We start from the raw sequence: 20,065 nt of genomic DNA, 5'->3' as shown, positions 1-20,065 counted from the left end.
GAGCTTTGAGCTTTGGTTTAAAAACGGGTGAGGGACAATCCAAACTGTGGAGCAAACAGTGTGCTCGCCTCGGCTTACAAACAACACACAAACCAAACGGTTCTGTGAGCACCAGCCAGGCGCACGGAGTGCCCTCCAGAGGGTGAGCGGACACAGCCAGGGGGTTCTTGCTGCTCTCACACCGCAGGCACCCGAGGAGGTGAGGAGCCTGCCCCACCCGCCCCCAGGCTCCTGCTGTGGAGGGCACCCCACTGGAGGGGGCCCCTCTGATGCTAAAGCCTCCCAGGAAGCAGGGCCCGCAGCCCACACCAGCCCCTGGTGTCTCCGCCTCCGGGGGAGGGTGGGAGAGGAGCCCTCCCTAACACAGCACTGCGGGGGGGGGGGGGGGGGGTACCGCGGGGCTGGGGGGCTGCTGGGCTGAGGGGTGACACAGCCTCCCCAGAAGGCACTGCCTGAGGGTTCGTCTGAACCTCTCCCCTCTGCGAGGACCAGCAGGTGCGTCAAACACGCCCGGTGCCGGGCCCACGCAGCCCATGCAGCGACGCCCTTATCCTCCACAGCCACCATCCGTTACTCATGTGGGCCAGGAGCTCGGACAGGCTGGGCCATCTGCCAAGCCACACAGCTTGGCCGCACACGGGGCCGGGGCCAGGCCCAGCCGGGTCTATGCAACCAGCAGGGCCCCCTCTGCGCAGGCTGGCTGCTCTGACTGGGCTGCTCCCATCACCCATGACTGGGTCCTCCTTCCACCCCGACGGCCCCAGGCCCTCACACAAAGAGGACCCGCTGGGGGGGTTGTGGTGGTGGTGGTGGTGGTGGTGGTGGTGGTAAGGGCCAGGTGGGCGGTTGGCAGGCCATGCTGGTGCCTGTGAGGGCAGGGTGGCTGCTCTGAAGCCTGCTGCTCCCTCCGGGGCCTGGCACAGAGCACACGGGCATGGAGCCCAGGCCGGCCCACGAGGGCTCCCACCGTAGGAGGCGCTGGCCTTTGCAGCAGGCCGTAACTGCCTGCCCCACGTTCTTCCCACGGCAGAGGTGCCCCTGGGCCTTGTAGCCCCCACCGCAGCATGTACCGCAGATCCCATAAATACCTGCCAGGGTCAGGGCCCGGCATAAATCCTCCACAGACCCACATCTAGACAGGAGGCCCCGGGAGCACTGCGGTGGGACCGCCAGGGCCAGGCTCTCCCAGAGGGCCTGCTCCGGGGCTCGAACGTCTACTGCCCCTGAGGGTGTACCATGCCGGGGGCATGGAGGGCCACAGGCCACGTCCCAGGTGTGGCTCCCAAGGGTAGTGAGGGCCACAAAGACCCCAGGGAGCCCCTGCCGGCTGTCTGCTCCTCCTACCCCCAAGGGTCTCCTCACTTGCCTCCCACCACCCCTCACTGCTGTCTGCTCAGCGACAGTCGCCCACTCTGGGTCAGCTCCCCTCAGCATCCTCCCCGGGCACCTGAGGTGGGGTCGGGAATGACTGCTGGGTGAGTAAGGAATGGATGAGAGGGAGCAGCACGGTGCCCTCTCCTCCTCCCCTGCCCTTTCTAAACAAGCAGGACCGCCCATCCTTGTTGGCAGTGAGGGCATCTTTCCGGTCCGCAGCCCTAGGAGGGGCCCAGCCCAGTGCCTGGCACAGAGCAGGCACCAGGGAGTGGTGACCCCGATGGGCCAAAGCATGGAAAGCCAAGGGCAGGTCAGATGGGTGTGAGAGCTGCCGCAGGGGCTCAAGTGGCGTCTTGCACAGACATCCGGCCCTTGGGGACAAGGACAGGAACCCGGGGAGGCTGCAGACAGAAGACCAAGCCACCAGAGCAGGGCGGGGGAGGAGCAGGGTGGATGGAGCAGACTCAGCGGGGCCCAGAGAGACTGTCAGGTGGTCAAACTTTCCACTCACCTCGTGGGAGTTGGTGCCGTGAGCCACTCTGGTTTTGCAAACTGTGGGTGGAGGGTGGGGGAGAGAGAAGAGGAGAGGAGTCAGCAAGGTCATCCACCCACAGAGCCCAGCCCGGCAGGTACGGGGGAAACGCAGAACTCCTGCAGCCCCCGGGGGCGGGGCAGGTGGGGCAGGGACCACACGCTGACACAACAGTGGCCAGCACCTCACCCGGGGGATCTGGAACCATTTCCACCGTGTGTGGGGGAGCGGGACCCCAGGCCATGCCCTCCCCGGCAGCCAAGGCCTTTATCCACCCGCCCCTTCCCAACAGTGTGAAGCCAGGGGGCCCTGGGCAGCCCCGCCCGCCCGCCCAGCAGAGCCGGGGGGTACACACTGAATGGGAAGGTCAGGCCGTTCTTCTCCAGGAGCTGCATGGTGTCGTCCCCGCACAGGCTGGTGAGCTCCATGAAGGGCGGCGAGCAGATCCTGTCGTCTGCGGGCAGAGGAAAGGCCGTCAGCACGCTCCCGGACAGGCGCACCTCCCTGGGGCGACCTTCATGCCCCTGCTGCCCCGATCTGACGCCCCAAACTTCACAGTCATGTGTGAACACACACACACACACACACACACACCACCTCCTAATAACATTCCTGAAATTACAAAGCCAACATATAACTGTACAACCTGAAGACCAAAGAAGAGTAAAAACCACACACCTTCCCCACCTCCTCAGCCTTAACCTGGGCGCGTGGACGTTAAAACGCAGAGCTTTACAACAGGACAGTCGCATAGCCTGATTTTCACTCCAGACACAGGAGTGTTTTTCGGGCTCATTAGAGACTTTCCCCACCACACGCGGCATCAGCTTAACAGTGATCGCAGGATCGAGGCTGCGCACTGAGCTCTCAGCGCATGTCTCCCACTGTAAGCTGTGCATCACCTCAAGTCTGCAAAGTAACCGGGGAGGACACCAGGGCCGGGAGGTTAAAGGGCGTGCCCGAGGCTGCACAGCCTCACCACCTAACCAAAGGTGGAAGCAAAACAGCTCCGACCCATGCAGTGAGTCTCGCCTGTTCGTCTTGCTTCCTCACTCCCCCCAAGCAGCCCACTCCCCTCTCCAGCCCCCGCCCAGCCCTGCTCCCGTCCCAGGCCTTCCTTCTCACCTGGACACCTGGGCTCCCCTTGGGGGAAGCCAGTCCTGAGCAGGGCAGGGGCTGAGAGGAAGCCATGACCCTCGGCCTGGCCCCTCCCCAGACTGCGGACCGCACACTGTTTACTGCTGGGCCACTTTCTGGCTACTTGCAGCCAAAATCATCCTGACGTGTCCGTGAAATCACAATTAGGAACGACTACTGTTCCTATTTTGGTTTCAGCAACCGTTCGCAACAAAAGAACGTGCTGGGACTCAACTAACCCTTAGGAGCCAGAGCAGCCGTGGGTAAACTACGGCCCTCGGGCCGGATCCGCCCGTTTGAAATGAACAAAACTAAAAAAAAAAAGACCGTACCCTTTTATGTAATGATGTTTACTTTGAATTTATATTAGTTCACACAAACACTCCATCCATGCTTTTGTTCCGGCCCTCCGGTCCAGTTTAAGAACCCATTGTGGCCCTCGAGTCAAAAGTTTGCCCAGCCCTGAGCTAGAGATACAGTGATGAACACAGGTGCCCGCCCGCGTGGAGCTCACAGATGATGAGCGAGACAGACTCACTGACGGGTAAAATGGACAGCGAGACGGCACTGGCAGGGAACACAAAGCACGAACTGGGGCGCGGGGTGTGGGGCAGTGTGTCGCTGAGCAGACACAGAGAATGAGGGAATGGGCCTGCGTGGGGGGCAGGCACACCCCCAGCAGAGGGACAGCTGATGCAAAGGCCCTGCTGACGGACATGCTGCTGTCTGATGCAGAGACGGGACAAGCCACGACGAGGACGGTCACGTCAGTCAGACTGGGGACCGAGGGCACTGGGCTGAGTGGAGGGCACCGGGCTGGGTGGAGGGCACCGGGCTGAGTGGAGGGCACCGGGCTGGGTGGAGGGCACCGGGCTGAGTGGGAGGCACCGGGCTGAGTGGAGGGCACCGGGCTGGGTGGGAGGCACCGGGCTGAGTGGAGGGCACCGGGCTGAGTGGAGGGCACCGGGCTGGGTGGGAGGCACCGGGCTGAGTGGAGGGCACCGGGCTGAGTGGAGGGCACCGGGCTGAGTGGAGGGCACCGGGCTGGGTGGGAGGGGCACCGGGCTGAGTGGAGGGCACCGGGCTGAGTGGGAGGCACTGGGCTGGGTGGGAGGGCACCGGGCTGAGTGGAGGGCACCGGGCTGGGTGGGAGGGGCACCGGGCTGAGTGGGAGGCACCGGGCTGGGTGGGAGGGCACCGGGCTGGGTGGGAGGGCACCGGGCTGAGTGGAGGGCACCGGGCTGGGTGGGAGGGCACCGGGCTGGGTGGGAGGGCACCGGGCTGAGTGGAGGGCACCGGGCTGAGTGGAGGGCACCGGGCTGGGTGGGAGGGGCACCGGGCTGAGTGGAGGGCACCGGGCTGAGTGGGAGGCACTGGGCTGGGTGGGAGGGCACCGGGCTGAGTGGAGGGCACCGGGCTGGGTGGGAGGGGCACCGGGCTGAGTGGGAGGCACCGGGCTGGGTGGGAGGGCACCGGGCTGAGTGGGAGGGCACCGGGCTGGGTGGGAGGGCACCGGGCTGAGTGGAGGGCACCGGGCTGAGTGGAGGGCACCGGGCTGGGTGGGAGGGGCACCGGGCTGAGTGGAGGGCACCGGGCTGAGTGGAGGGCACCGGGCTGGGTGGGAGGGGCACCGGGCTGAGTGGAGGGCACCGGGCTGGGTGGGAGGCACCAGGCTGAGTGGAGGGCACCGGGCTGAGTGGAGGGCTGGTGAAGGAACGAGCGAAGCCAGCACGTTGGGGGCAGGAGACACGCCAGCCCGGCCCACGTGAGGAACTGTGGTGGCGGAGACTTTTCCAGCTCAACCCTGGGAAACTCGACGGACGCCAGCAGCTCCCGGCCCCAAATAGCGGCAGAAGAGCCGGCGCGCTGGGAGCCCGGAGCTATTTCTGGTTTCCCGAAAAAGGCCGCTGTGCTTATTTCTCTGCCGCCTTTATTTCTGGATGGGAGCGGGAAAGAGGCTTTTTTTGGTGAGAAGGTGGGCTGTGTTCTGTCAAGAGCTGAAACTTCAGCCCCTGGGAAACTGAAACACGCCAGAGGAGGCGAAGCTGGAGGCCCTGGAGATGGGCAAGTTCCAACCGCGTGCACGAGCCCAGAGGGGAAGAGGACAGTTCAAGGTCACACACAAGCTGCTGGCAGGCCCTGCGAGGGAACCAGGTGTCCCGAGTCACACACCACTGCCCTGTACGCGCTGCCAGTGGCCGCACTCACCCGGCTGCTGCAGGACTAGCAAGAAGCTACAGGCTGAGGACCAACCGGTGGATCCTGAGGACAGTGGGGTGGGAAGGGCAGATGGCGCTGGGAAGTGTCGCTCTGAAGCCCGACTCTGAACCTGGGCTCACTACTCACTAGCTGTGAGCTTCCGAAATGACTGAACTCACGGGGCCTTGCTCTCCCGTCTGTAACCAGGAGCCAGGCCTCCCTGGTACCTAACAGGCACCCAGCAGGCAGGCACTGTTTCTGGTACCACGCTGGGCACGGCCAGCTGGGGTCACCCACAGGGGATCCTGGGTCGTGGCCACCGGTCCGTGTTCAGCGTCCTGGGGTGTGTCGCTGCCGACCTCCCCCTCACTGACCTTCTCCCGGTGCCCAGCACGGTGCCGACAGGGCAGGCTCTGCCTATGGCTGTGAAGGGAGCCTCGGCGGGGTACCCGACCCACATGCCAGACCTGGCCTGCCGAACACCCTCACGCACACCCCCCCCCCCCCCCCCCCCCCCCGCCCCAGGCCTGCCTCGCCCAGGGTTTTCCATTGGAAAATGACACGGCAGTCACCTCCATCCCCTCCGCCTGGCCTTTCACTTCGCCAAAGAACGTTCCGGCAGAGCATCACTTTTGTCTGCTCTGCCAGGACTGCGACTGAACTTTCCCTTTTTATTGCTCTTACTGGACGTGCCATCAGTACTTTCCCATGACTCTGCATGTCCTGTCACCCGACCGGCGACATTTCCTCTAGTTCACATTCGTGCCAATTTTCTTCCCCCACAGACAGGACTCGGATGCGCATCTCAGGCACAAGGCCTTGTGCGGGGGATACGTCATTTCCACAGACCCGCTCCCCGAGGTGGGTTTTGGAGTCCATGGGAGTCAACATTTCTATGGTTCTTGCCACACAGTGTCATGTCGCTTCCCAAAAGGACCGAGTGCTTTGCCGGCGCACCAGCAATGAAGGGCCTGGACCACACGTCCCCAGCCTGGGTCCCACCTGCAGAAGTCAGGGCGTAGCCGTGTGAGGGAGGATGGCAGGCGACGTGGTGAAGGGAGTCTCGTCTGGCACAGAAGGTCACCCTGCCAGTGAGCCCCCAGCAGAGTGAGCCGAGGCAGGAAGACACCGAGGGGCTGCGCCGGGGAGGGGGGGGGTGGCAAGGCACACGTATGACACCGTGAGCAAAGCCCTGCCCTTGGGCTCAGGACCAGCATGCAATTAATTCCAGCCGCTTGAGGCCACCAGGTGGCTGTGCAGGTCTTGGGCTCCTGACGAGTGGAACAAGGGTCCTAAGAGGCCAGTCCTGTCCACCTGCTGGAGTTGCAGAGAGAATCAGGGATGAGAAGAAAGTGATGCCGCGTCTGCAAAACGCCAGGTGAAGGAGCCAGCCCCTCCCTGGGGTGCGGCAAGGGCCTGGTGCTGCCATCTGCTCACACTCCCTCGCAAGGGGAGGGGAGGCTCTGGGTCCAGGTGCCACCACGAGCCAGGCAGCAGCAAGGGGCCCTTTGCCACCCCCAGCTCCCAACAAGGGGAGAAGCAGAGACAAGGGCCGGGCAGAGCATGTGGCTCCGATTTCTAGCCAGCAGACGGGAGGGACTCCCAACCCCAGGAGAGCTGGGATGGCGGGTGGCAGCAGCCCCAGCCTGGCACTAGGGAGTGTGCGGCTCAGAGGGCAGACTCCTAACTGCATTCAGAGGGCTCTGCGGGAGGAGGCGACATCCCAGAGGGCCTTGCTGGAGGGGGAAGTTTCAATCCATTCAAACCCTCCGCCTGAGCCAGAGCTGCCGCCCACGTGGGAGCCCTCCTTCCAGGCAGAGTGTAGGCCCGTGAAGCAGGGACCACGTTCACAGCCGAATCCCCAACGAAGGAGTGAATGAACTACACCAGGGCTCCCACGTCCTGGCCCAGGGTACCCAGACGCTGCCTCTCAGAGCTGGGCTGGGTCCCGCTTCCCTGGGCCATTCCCTGTTCCCAAGGCCCCACGTATGGCAGGAAACGGCCTCTGCAGGAGGGCGAGGAGGCCCACGTGTCACTGAACGGGGTGGGGCAGCAGGACCCAGGTGCTCACTCGATCTCAGAGCTGGGGGAAGACAAGTGTGCACGTGCTGGTCGCTGAGGGCCCGGGGACCCCGCCTCTGGTCAGGGGGCCTCCTCTGAGCACCCACTGCCCGCACACCCCGCTGGCTCGCCCAGGCCTCCGCCCCTCATCTCAGTGACGAATGATGGGCCCCCTCGCACAGGCTGGGCCCCGGAGGCTCTGCGGGGACTTGGACTGCGGAGGTTTGAATCCCCGCTCCACCTCTGCTCAGCTGCGTGAGCCTGGCAAGGCACTTCAGCTGCCTCCGTTTCCTTGCTGGAAAGAGGACAACAGTAGCTACTTCATAGGGTTGCCCCCTCCCACATCTGGAAAATGCGCTTTTAAATTATGAAGTAGTTCCTAAACACAGCTCCCCCGGGTCTGGGCAGCTCCGGGGCAGGGGCAGGGCAGGGGCAGGACAGGCGCTGCGGCCAGACTGGGGCTTCTCCCAGGCGCCACCGGACATTCCTGGAGTTTAAGCAAACAATTCCCTTTTTGGCACCCTCACCCCCACCATCTTCCCCCACAAACCACCAGATTCCTGGTGTGCCCACCTCCCCAAACCCAAGTGACACACGGCTGCTGGATCCTGGCCCTTTCTAAAGCGCCCACCTCTACAATGAGGCTCCAGAACTGCCGCTGGCCGGCTGCGTGACAGCTTTTCCAGGCCTCTGCCACCTGACCCTGCTCACCTTCCTGCTACGGGCTGCACTTATCCCCCCAAATTCGCATGCTGAAGCCCCGAACCCCAGCCCCTCACATTGTGACTGTATTTGGAGGCAGGGCCTTTTAAAGTGGCGATTAAGTTAACATGAGGCTTCAGGGCGGACCCCAATCCAATCTGACTGGGGTCCTTATGAGAGGAGATTAGGACACAGACACACACAGAGGGACAACAGTGAGAAGACGGAGGGAGGGGACAGCCACCTACCCATCAAGGAGGCCTTAGAAGAAACAAGCTTTGCCTCGACTTTGACCCTGACCTTAACGTCTATTGTTTAAGCCACCAGCCTGTGGAGCTTTGCCGTGGCAGCCCGGTCAGATGAACACACTGCCCAGCTCCTCTTGGAATGCAGAGCCCACGGTCACTCCCAGCCACACCCCGGCCAGTGGAGTGCTCTCCTCTCCATCCCTCCCTCCATCCCCTGCACACACCTCTGGGGCTCCCCTCAGCAACAACCCACTCAGCCCAGCATCCTAAAGCTCCCGGAAGATCCTGAGAACAGCTGTCTTATAATAACGCCCGCTCCTACCATGGCCCCTGACCAGGCCTCTCCTACCAGCAGTCTCATTTGTCCGAGCACCGTCTTTCTCGAACACCACACACTGCCTTGGTGGATGGCTCAGCTCGTGTACCCTATTAAATTCCCACATTTGGTTCTGAGTCAGCAACCAGACAGTACCTTCCTTAGGGTCAAGGCTGGACCCTACCCCTGGTCCAGCACTGCTCAGAGGAGGCAGGCGTCAGCAAGGACCATCTCTCAGACAAGCGTGCATGTGTGGGGTGAAATGAGAGAGAAATAAAAGTGAGCTGTAAGCCCTGGCAACAGAAGGAGAGGGGAAGCATGGAGTGGGCAGGGCTAACCACCAAGGGAAAGAAAGGGGGCCTGCAAATCCCCAGCCTGCCACTGTGTGGCGCTGTTGGCCTGGCACAGCCCTGATAACTGTGGCCACAGACTTGAATGGACAAAGTCGGAGAGCCTGGCCCATCAACCTGCAGGCTCCAGCGTTCATGACTCAGTGCCCGATTGTTCAAAGTCACCTTCCTGCTGCTGTTACACTGTTAGGGGCACGAGCCACATGCTCTTGAATTCTAAACAGGAAAAGACATCCCGTGTATTCCGGGTGACCAAGTTCCAGCCTGACAGAAGCTTTGAAAACAACCCCAATGGCTTTTTGGCTCACAATGATGGCAGCCACCCAGTAATTCAGAATAATCAAGTAGCTGGGAGAGCAGCCACAGGCCGGGGCCAGGGGAGGCAGCCAGGAAGGACCTGGATGACAGGCCCACGGAGGAGAGGAAATGCAGTTGGGCCTGCGACGGCGGAGGGCATCCCCCGTCCTCACCACAATGACCTGCTCCCACTGTCCAGTGTCATGTCCCACCCACGGGCCTGGCCAGGAAGAGCCCCAGCACCCCATCACAGCAACCACACGCGAGGCCCCAAGTCATACACCACCCTCATCTGGTCACTCCCCTGGGGGGCGACTGATCCTGGGACACCCTCACTGCCCAGGAATCCACCCCCTCCCCGCCCACTTCCTCCAGATATGTCAGAATATCTGCTCTTAGTACTGATTCCCCCAGTTACACGTAGAAATGGTCCCTTGCTCCGCCCCCACATGTCCCCAAGAACCCACTTCCACATTCTGCGTTCCCTTTACAGTAGGTAACTCGTCTTCCCGTAGCACAAGGGCCCTGCAGGCCAGGTGCTGAATTGGGGGGAAGGGGAAAGCTTCAGGCTTTAAAAGGGTGAAAACCACTGGATAACAGGTCGTCTGTATCTTCATGCCCATTCAAAGCCCTAGATGAGAAACACATGAAAAGTTCCAGCCCTTGCAGCCAGCATGGCCTGGGGAGCCTGACTCATGCAAACCACTTGGAAATTGGCCAGGCCTTTGGGTCAGGCCCAGGAGAAACAGATCCCGCCCCCCCCCTTTCTTACCGCTCCTCACCCTTCGCAGCTATGGGCATGCCCCGCTGTGGACTAAGTGCCTGGATTCTGAGCCCAGGTCCACTGCCTCACCCTGGACTACCTGCCTCTCTGTGCCCCAAGGCCCATCTCTCTAATATGGGGACAACAGGCCCATCTACCCCCTCGGGTCGTGGTGCGTCCCTGCATGCTGGCGGTGTGTGCGGTTCACTAATGAGCACTAAGCAAGGCTGTGCTGCTATCAGAGCTGGGTCTGCTCCCCTATTCACTGAGGCCCAGTCAACATCCAGGATGTGGAACCTACAACGGGGCCGGCGCTCTCAGGAGCTGGGATTGTCTTGTGTCAGGTGCTCCCTGTGGGGTAAGGAGAGAGGGTCCTACCTGGCGTCTCAGCACTGAGGCACTCAGACCGAGACCAGCAAGGTGGTCCACGGGGAACTGGGCTCTGACAGGCAGCTTGGGGTAAGCTGGATTTACAGGTGGGGCTGGGGCTGCTCATCCATGCAGGAATCTGAGGCCTAGGAAGTTAAGTTCTTCTTCAAGGTCAAAAGCAGTATGTGGCAGAGCGGGCGTCCCAGGCAGGCAGCCTGCGCCACAGCCATGCCCTCCTAGTCCCCTGGAGACTCTGGGCCTGGAAGGGGTTAGGGAAGGCTCCGTTCCTGACTCAGAGCCCAGGACACAGGCCATCGAGCTGGCTGTGTGTCCCCGGCACTGGTGGCAGACCCTTTGGGCTGCCGGGGTCTGTGTGACCTTGAGAAAGTGCCTTCACCTCTCGGTGCTTTAGTTTCCTGGTCTGTAAAATGGGGAGAAGAGCAGTCCTGCCGGTAGGATCCAATGAGTTAATACACAAAACACAACAGGAACCGGCACGGAGCGGGTACCCTCCATCACCATCATCACTGGTGTCATTACTTGAGGGTCCACTATTTTTAAAAGTCCAGGATCCCGTAGAGAGCCTAGCTGCTCTGCATGGAGACAGAGCAGAGTGCTTTTTCCTGCCCAGAGACAACGCTCTTTACATCAGGCTTTGGAGGGAGAGCGAGCTGCTCGTCCATCCATCTGCCAGGGCAGGACCCAGACTCAAAGCAGACCAGCAGCAACCGTGCAGGCGCCCGGGGCCTCCCTCACTCACCAGCAGAGGGCATGACTTTGAGGAGCACCCTGTGCTTAGAATATGAAGTTGGATCTGGGCTGCTGGTCGCCAGCAGGGCCAAAGAACCGGAGTTGGCAGTGAGGGGTGAGCAAAAATGACAGGGACAAGCCGGCCTGACAGTGTGAGTGGCCCCGGTCAGAGCTCTGAGGCGCAGGGTGAGAACTCCACAGCAGTCTCCTCCAAAAGCTCAAGAGGAGGAGTAGGGGGAGAGGAGGGGCTGGGGGCGGGGTGGGGGGGGCTCTAGACGCCCAATGTGGCTGCGGGATGGTGAGAGGGCCTGGCCTCAGCCCAGGGCTCTCCCAGAGGGTACCGTTCCGTTCCTGCTGGTAACCTGCTCTCTTACCTGCCTGGCCTTGGCCTCTTGAACCTGCCCCAGGAACTTCCTCCCTTCACACCTCCATTGCTGAAGCAGAATCCTTGCTGCTGAAGCCGGGAGTCCTGCCGGGGCTGGAGGCTTATTAACACTGGTAGACTCCAAGCCCCGCCCTGGCCTCCCCCGGTACCCATGGAGGCATTCGCTCACCCGAGCCCACAGCACTGCCCGGCTCTGCCATCTGGCTTATGCGCACCACGGCTGTGGCTTGTACTGTGTTCCCATCTCCTCTCCTCACCCTTTGCCCACCCTAAACACAATGCCTGTCACCAATGCCTGACAATGCCACCCCTCCAGTATCTCTGGGCTGTCCCCTCTACTCCTGCCCACTGCCACCCGCTCACCCCCACCAGGCCCTTAGCATCTCTCCCCCAGCTCTGCAGCAGCCTCCTGCCTCCAACCACAGGCTACGTCCAAACTGCATCGGAGGGCCGCTGGGACTCGGCGGGTGACCCCTCCAGCAGCACAGACAGCCCGTTTCTCCCGACCACCCTGCTCGCTCTCTGGAATGGCAGCCCCCCTTTCTCCTGCCAGGCCCACAGTTTAGAACCACTTCGAACATCACTCCTCAACAGCTTGTTGCCACAGATGGCCAGGGACCCCACCTGCCACAGGTCAGCCCCTCGTGCGTCTGCTTCTGTATCGGATTCTTGAAAACACCCATCCTCTGCACACTGATTGAACACCTACTATGTTCCAGGCCCTGCTCTGGGGATTCAAGGTCCCCAAAGACACACTGTCCTTAAGGCCTTCGGTTGGGTAGGAAGAGAGAAGTGAGAGAACATAAAACACAGTGGGACTGCTGCTGTGACCGAGGGCAGCAGGGGTCTATGGGAACAGAGAGGGAGGGCACTGAGGCCCACACAGGGAAGGAAGTATGCAGCAAGGAGGGCGACCTGGAGGAGGTCGCCTGAGCCAGAAGAGGAAACCAAGGACAAAGATCAACGGCCAAGAGGGGGCTGCTGAGAAGTCCAGCATGGCTGCAGTGAGTGAGTGAGGGCCGATGTGGCAAACGATGTCACCCGGGGAGGGGGTGGGCAGGGGCCACATGCACTGGCCACAGAGATGGAGAGACTTCATGTCCATTAAATTCAACTTAACTTAGACGTGTGCGAGGAAAAACTTCTGTGTGCTCAGGTGACGGCAGAACCCTAAAATGGCCCCCAGACTCTGTCCCCTGCTGTGCGAGCCCCATCATCACCCGCCTGACATTCCCGGTCAGACATCGCCCTGGTCGGGGGCTGAGCAGTTTTCCTCCTGCCTGACAGGCCAGTGACCGATTTCATCTCGAGGGGACAGAGCGCTGCAGCAGAGGCCAGACACGGCCCAGGTGGAGGCAGAGACTCCTGAGCCCGCTCCAGCCTGTGGAACGGCTGCTGGAAACGCGGATTAACTCCGTGGCAGCTGCTCCCCGGGATTTATGGCCCCTTCCGGGCCAGGCAGACACTGGCTGGCCCCACTCAGCTCCGACTCCCACACGCAGCAGCCTTTTTTTTCAAGGCATTTTTCAAATAGTATTTGAAGTGCTCCCTCTGGCAGCACATATTTTAAAAGCAGAGCAGAAAATGTGAACCTGGCCGCAGCGCAAAGAGGAAGCGTCCATCAACAAAACGGTCCATATTCTGAAACCATGAGACAATTTCTTTAATCCAAAAGGGGCTCTAACCAATCAATGAGAAAAACACCACAAACCCAATAGAAAAATGGGCAAACGAGATGAAAAGACTCACGCAGAGAAATGCAAACGGCTAATAATAAATGTGAGGAGATGCTCAATGTTGCCAACAGAAAAAGCAGTGCGAGGTGAGATGGGCATCACTCGCTGGCAGGCAGGCGCAATTAGGAGTAAAGTCTGTTTAAACTTTCTAAAGAGCCATCAGGCAAGATGTGCCAACCTGGGAAATGTTTATGGTCATCTTTGATGGAAAAATTCCACTTCTAGGGATTAATTCTAGAAGTAGGCAAAGATCTATGTTTACTGCAGTTTATTTTCTTAAAAACCCAAATGAAGCTGGAATGACCCAACAAGCCCGATATAGCCGAGTGAGTTACGACGCGTTCACCCACGTGCTGAACTATGCTGCCGGCAAGGACGACGGGGCAGACCTGACCTCCATCATCTTTACGGGCTGACGTGGGAAGAAGCCAAGATATCTATTAAGTGAGAAGAAAACAAGTTTTATGAGAACATATGTAACATGACACTGTCCCTATTTTTTTTTAAAGCACAAATGTATTTATTGTGCAGGAGAAGGGTCTAGAAAGCTGGATTCCACACCGTTAGAATGTATCTGGGAAGCGGGGCTGAGGTTGAAGAGGCTGGAGTTCCAGGGCACAGGGCCCGGCCCGCTGACAGGGACTCCAGGTCGGATCTGTGCCTGCGCGCGCTGGAGGTGAGCGCCCTCGGGAGCCTGCGGTCTGGACTCCCGTGTGCGCTGGGTGGGCTGGGCTCTATTCCACTGATTCTAAGACACATTTTTCTTTCACTGCCCATCACTGAAGTTGAAATGTTTCATTGTCGATGGTGTGTTACAATGTAGTCAGCAGTTTTCCCCAGGGCAGGGCTGGACTCAGACCCATAAGCCTCCTGATGTGGAGGAGGTGCCTCCCAGGGCTGGGCCTACAGCCGGTGCGCAACCTGCCCTGGTGTGGGGTGGTTTACCTTGGGGCCCACAGCACGACCCTCCTCTGCAGGCCTCCACCTTCACCTGAATGGGGGTCTCTGCCTGGGTGGCTGGTGGCTGTCGGAGTGAAGACGAGGGCAGTTTATCTCTGGGAGAGGAACCAGGAGCCAAGTGCCCACCCAAAGGCCCCACCTCCCCATCAGCTTAGGGGACCCATGCCACTTCCATGACCGCCTGCTCCAGGAGCTTGGCCTGGCCTGGTGCCCTGTTCTCCTCACACCAGACCCCTTGATGGGGGGCAGCGTCTTCTCAGCTTTGCCAGGCATCACAGGGGCCAATCCTCAGAAACCCACTTGAGGTGTGAAGAATTTTCCTAGTGGCCTGATCCAAAACTCCAGCCTCCTGCACAAAACCAAGGCTAGAAGCCGGCCCTGACTCAGGAATGCAGTCCGTGGGGGCATACCCCCCTCCTCTTGGTCCTCCTCAACTCCAGCCCCCCCACTACCCACTGTGAGGAGCCCACATAGGATTAAGCCTCCGACTGACCTGTTGGCAAAGTCACAAACAAGTCCCAGCTTAGAGGGCACAGTCCTCTTAGCATATTTAGGCTTGACCTTATGAGGCTCCCTAGATCTTATCTGGGTAGCTAATGGGCAGTGGGAGGTGCAGCAAATGCTGCCAAAACAAGTGAAACTCACAAGAACAGTATAACTATGGTCAAAACAAGTGAAACTCACAAGAACAGTGTAACTATGGAAACCACTACCTTGTGTACCTCTGACTATAAAATAAATGCTCAGCTTGCCTCGGGATCTTTCTCTGTGGCCTCAGCCAGGCACAGGAAGATCCACGGAGACTAAAGAGAGCGAGAGAGTTCTGAAGGCTGTCTCTGTGTAAAACATTCTTCGCCGACTCCATCCACACCTTTGGGAACCCCTGGACCCCCGGGGCTGGACCCCGGCAACCCACCACAGCTTCTGCCACATTTCCCACCCAAACCAGGCTCCCTAAGGACCAAGGAGAGGAGCTGAAAGCATCTAACTCTGAGCCACACTGCGGCAGGGACTGGAACCAGCCCTTCCGCACACCTCCCCACAGTGGTGCCGACAGCTCAGAAGACCGCCACTGCCCAGCACACAAGGGGGGCTGCGATGTGAGCCAGGCCTGTAAGCACCAAATCCCTGCTCTTTCCCACTCCATATGTGCTGCTGCTCTCAAGAACCAGGCAGGATTCTGTTTCCTCCGTAACACACAGGGCAGAGCTGCTGGTGGACACCAAGGACCTTTTCTCGTCAGTGCCATTGCCTGGACACCAGAGGGCGCCCAGGAGCCGTGCCAGCTGCCAGTGTGGAAGGCCCCACAGGCTCTGGGGAATCACTGGCCCTCAGGCAGAAGAGCCCCCAACTGTGTCTCCTATATCCATGGCCTTGGTCGCTCCCCTCCTCTCCCCCGCCAGGCTCATGGAGGAAGCAGTACACGAGAGGACCGGGAGTCCCATTCAGGAACTCTGGCTAAGAGCACAGCCAGAGGTGTGAGTTCGAATCCCAGCTCTGCCCCCAAGTAGCTCTGTGGCCTCAACCAACATAAACTCAATGCACTCCAGTGTCCTCACCACTATGGGGTGACAGAGGTGCCTTTCTCACAGGTCATCGTGAGAATGAAGTTAGCTGACACATGTAAGGTGATTCTCACCGTGCCCGCCTGTGCGCTGACCACACAGGCTCAGAGGAAAGGTGACCTGCACAGGCCACACACGCAGAGGACATGGGGGACCTGCGCTCAGGCCTCGACTTCAAACCCCCTCCCCACCCAGAGCACCTTGCAGCTCGCCACGGTCAGCCAGCCCCCACCTCCGAGTGAAAGGCCCTCAACTCCACACACCCCATGGCACATGCTCCGTGGGAATTATTTCTCCTGGGCTGTGAGGAATGTTGTTTTCTCTCACTTGGTGTCTGGATCACTCCATTTCAATCCCACCCTGATTAAATTCCCATAAAACCACGGGCAGCGTCGCTCAGGCTGCAGTGTGCACAGCCCTCCCCAGAGAGGCCTGTGTCCAACGGCCATCTGTCACCCCAGAGCACACGTGTGGGAGGCTCGGGAAAAGGAGACCAGGAAAGCGACCCTTCGCCTGCAGCTGCCATCAGCTTGCAAGGGCCTCTGGAGCCCTTTGCCCTGCGGTCTGAGGCAGGTCCCCAGCGGCTTCCCCAGGACCAAGGCGACAAGCTTGTATCATCCAATCACAGCCCAGGTGCTTTCTCACCAGTAGGATCAGGAGCTGGCGACAGCCTGGCCCAGAATCGCTGGGCACGGGGTGGCAGAGCCCATCTCAAAGTCCCAGGCCTGTAAGGCAGAGCGGGTGTCATTGAGAAAAAAGACCCGTGAAGGTGTGCACGGGACGAACGTGCCCTCCTCTCCGCCCACCCCAGGCAGTTTAACTTCTGGGAGGCTCCCACCCTTGGTTTGAATTGGATCCAGGTTCAGTGCCATCTGTGCCTCTGGCTAAGGGGTGGGTGCAGCCCCACCCAGAAGCAGGGGCTGAGGGAAACCCATGGCCCAGGCGCTCTGGGGTGCGTCACTCTGCACCTACTGACCTCTTTGGAGAAGGACTTACTGCTGAGGTCCCAGGCTGGAGCCACGCCCCCGGGCCAGCAGCGGGGAAAATGGTCATTCCAGGTCACTCAACCCCAGGCAGGAGTCCATTTTAGCGTTTTAGCATTTTAGCTGGGCACATTGCTGCCCTGAATAAAGACCACATTTCCCCACTGTCTAGCAGCTCAGAGGTGACTTGCGTTCTGGCCAGCGGTGTGTGAACCGAGCATCGTGTCATAACTTCCAGACCTTTCCTAAAGGTAGCCAGGCTGCTTCCCTTTGCTTCCTTGTTCCTAGCCCCCCTCCTTTCCACCCCCACGTCTAAATCCTGTGATGGCTGAGTTTAGTCACCACCTTGGGCCAGGAGGGCCACACCACCATGCGCTGGAAGCCTCAGTCCCTGCTGTCCCACACAGAACCACCGGGCGACCTTCCTCTGGGATCGCACATGAGACCAAAGGGGGGTGGGGGTAGTCTGAGACTGTCAGGTCTGACTTAGAAAAAGGACCCTGCTTCCCCTCCAGACTCAGAATGAGAAGAGCTCAGGGAACGTAAAATGAGACGGCACTGACCACCCGAGGCTGTGCAGGTCCTGACAGGTGCGGCTGGAGCTCCGGGCAGCGGGCCTCACCTGCCCCACAGCCGATGCTCTGCACGGAGGGAGCGGGCTGCTGAGCGTGGACCCCTGTGCCCACAGCCCACCCCACTGCAGAGCCTCCCGCCTGCCAGTCTTCTCTGCAGCCGCCCAAGCTCCCGAGGACAGGAGAGCAGCTTCCCCACGGGGCTGAAGTCTCCATGAAGCCCCTGCTCCCAACACAAAAGCAGTGTGTCGGGGATTGCTAGAACTGTCTGAGGGATTTAAAGGGGTAATTATAGCTGTTCACAGCACAGGTGTGGCACAGTTGGTTGGAACATCGTCTTGTGTCCCTCCTGGAATCTCAGCAGTGGGGGGAGGAGCAGGAGCGCCAGGGTGCGCTTCCCAGAGAAGGTTCTCATCTGCAGAGGAGCTGGCCTCTGGGGGGGAGGAGGAGCCAGCAGCCCTCCCCATGCACAGCTCCAGGAGGGATGGGGGGATGAGGGGGGGACGGGGGCAGGAAAAGGCTCTATAGGAAGTCTCGGCCTCACTGCCCTCCTGGAATAATACCAGCCGGGCTTGGCATGCACGATAAGGAAAACGCAGGGTGCAGCAGTCACGGCCCACCCACCCACCCACACAGTTCCTGCTGGCCTCAGACCAAGGCCGTATTTAGGGTTCCTCCACCAGTTCTTGCTAGGCCTGGAGGGGGGTGCCCCTAGCAGGCAGCTCCCGAGCTAAGGACGCCCAGGTTTGAGGTTTCCTGGACCTAGCAGAGTGGGGTCTGATTCCCCACTGGGAGCCGGTCACCAGGCCCCCTGGGCCTGTGGCTGGGTGAATGTCCCCCTCACAACAGGACACAGGTAATGGCCATTAGAACCTGTCTGCACTGATCTGTCTAAAATGTATTCTGGCCTTAGCAGGTGTGGCACAGTTGGTTGGAACATCGTCTTGTACACCAAAAGGTGGCGGGTTCCATCCCCAGTTGGGATGTGTACAGGAGGAAGCTGATCAATGTTTCTCTCTCACATTGACGTTTCCCTCTCTCTCTCCACCTCTCTCTTAAAAAGAAAATCAATAAACATATCCTCAGGAGAGAATAATTCTTTTAATTAAAAGAAAAGAATGTCTTCTCACTCACCAGCTCACATGCCTTCAATGACTGTGCACAAATGAAGTCCCGTCCCCCCCCCCCCCCCCCCACTGCATGAGGTACTCCTAGCCTCCACTCTGACCCGATGGTCTGCAAGTCCCTCACCAGCACCCCACACTTCAGCTCTCTCCCCACTTTGCTCACATCCCTGCCCTGCCTGGGAGGCCCAGGCTGTCACTCCCTCTGCACCTGCCCACCAGGGTGGCCCTGCATCATGTGCACCCTGCGGTCCAGCCCCCACCCCCCAGCCCCCACTAGTCCCTGCTCCCGTCTGGACATGCTCATACTCCAAGCCAAGGCTCACCTTTGACCCTCAGTCCCGATGTCTTCAAGATCCAATCCAGATGCTTTACCCCCTTCCATCATAAGGGAGCAGCAACAGCAGCTGCCATTCCCGTGGCCCCAATGGGCTGACACCCATGCTACCTGCTGTCAGACATCATCCCAGTTACCCCCACCCGGGAGCCCATGGATAAACCACTTGTTACCTACATCTTACAGAAAGCCACCAGGGACCTGGCCAAGACTGCACAGCAGCAAAGTGCAGATTCGGGCCAGTGTGGCTCAGTGGTTGAGCGTCGACCTATGAGCCAGGAGGTCACGGTTTGATTCTGTCAGGGCACATGCCTGGGTTGCGGGCTCCATCCCCAGTGTGGGGCATGCAGGAGGCAGCCGATCAATGATTCTCCCTCATCACTGATGTTTCTGTCTCTCCCCCACTCTCCTTCCTCTCTGAAATCAATTTAAAATATATATATATATATTTTTAAAAAGCCCAGATTCGGATACAATCTATCTGTCCCCTCCAAAAGTGGGGAATGCTTCTTTTGCTCTGAGAAAGCCTCCTTTGAGGCGCCTCCCTAATTCCACCAGAACCAGAACCAGCACTCTTCTGATGGGCTTGTTGAGGACACGAGCCATGGCTGCCAACCTGCCTCTCCTCCCACTCACCGGGACTTCTCACCTATTCATACAATCTCCTGTCCCTCCAAACACAGTCCATGTCCAACACACACACCTGGGAAGGGACGGATTTTCTTTCCAGAACCAACATTCACCCAAGCGTCACTCTAGATCTTCCTTCCCCCCCGGGGGACTCTGGTTGGACCCAGGAAAGGAACACGAGAGGAGGGAAGTTGACATCGTCACTGACCACTCCAGACCCAAGCAAGAAAGGGTGCTGGTGTGCCCACTTGCCCCCACTCCCTGGAAGTCAGGTCCACGATCTACCCACCTGATTGAGCCAGGCACCCAGGGAGTCAGGCCTCGAGACCCCCTACAGGATGACCAGGTCCAGCACCCAGCTCTCTCACAGGGCAAGTTCCTTAAGGATTCAAGAACTCACCAACTCCCCTAGCCAGGGTCGTGGCTGCACCTATGCCAGGTGCTTGCTAGATGCAGGGCCTCTGGCCATGGGCATGACAGTCAAGCTCGGGGGTTAGGAGCTAGGGAGCCTGGGTAGAGACCTGACTATGATGCCATTTACGGGCTGTGACACCAGTATGTCTGCTGACCTCTCCGAGCCTTCGCATCGTCTGTAAAATTAGGGCGGAGACCTCCTTTGTGAGCGCACGAGGAGAGAGTATAAGGAGAAGGCTAACCCAGGACCAGGCACCTGGC

General features: G+C 59.8%; 1 protein-coding gene across 1 annotated transcript in view; it reads right to left on the bottom strand.

Annotated features, from left to right (window-relative positions):
- Positions 1-20,065, bottom strand: part of LOC139010277 (inositol-tetrakisphosphate 1-kinase) — a 135,696-nt gene that overhangs the window by 14,268 nt on the left and 101,363 nt on the right. The window contains exons 6-7 of the mRNA XM_070414521.1: positions 2,262-2,360; positions 1,886-1,926 (exon numbers count right to left, since the gene is read on the bottom strand). Of these exons, the coding sequence (XP_070270622.1) occupies positions 1,886-1,926; positions 2,262-2,360 (140 nt within the window). The remainder of the gene's footprint in view (positions 1-1,885; positions 1,927-2,261; positions 2,361-20,065) is intronic.

This window comes from Myotis yumanensis, unplaced genomic scaffold, assembly GCF_028538775.1.
Source record: "Myotis yumanensis isolate MYYU_CA2020_CCGP unplaced genomic scaffold, mMyoYum1.0.hap1 SCAF_1, whole genome shotgun sequence".
Lineage (NCBI taxonomy): Eukaryota > Metazoa > Chordata > Mammalia > Chiroptera > Vespertilionidae > Myotis > Myotis yumanensis.
Note: the sequence above shows the minus strand (reverse complement) of the source record. Positions and strands in the feature narration are given on the sequence as shown.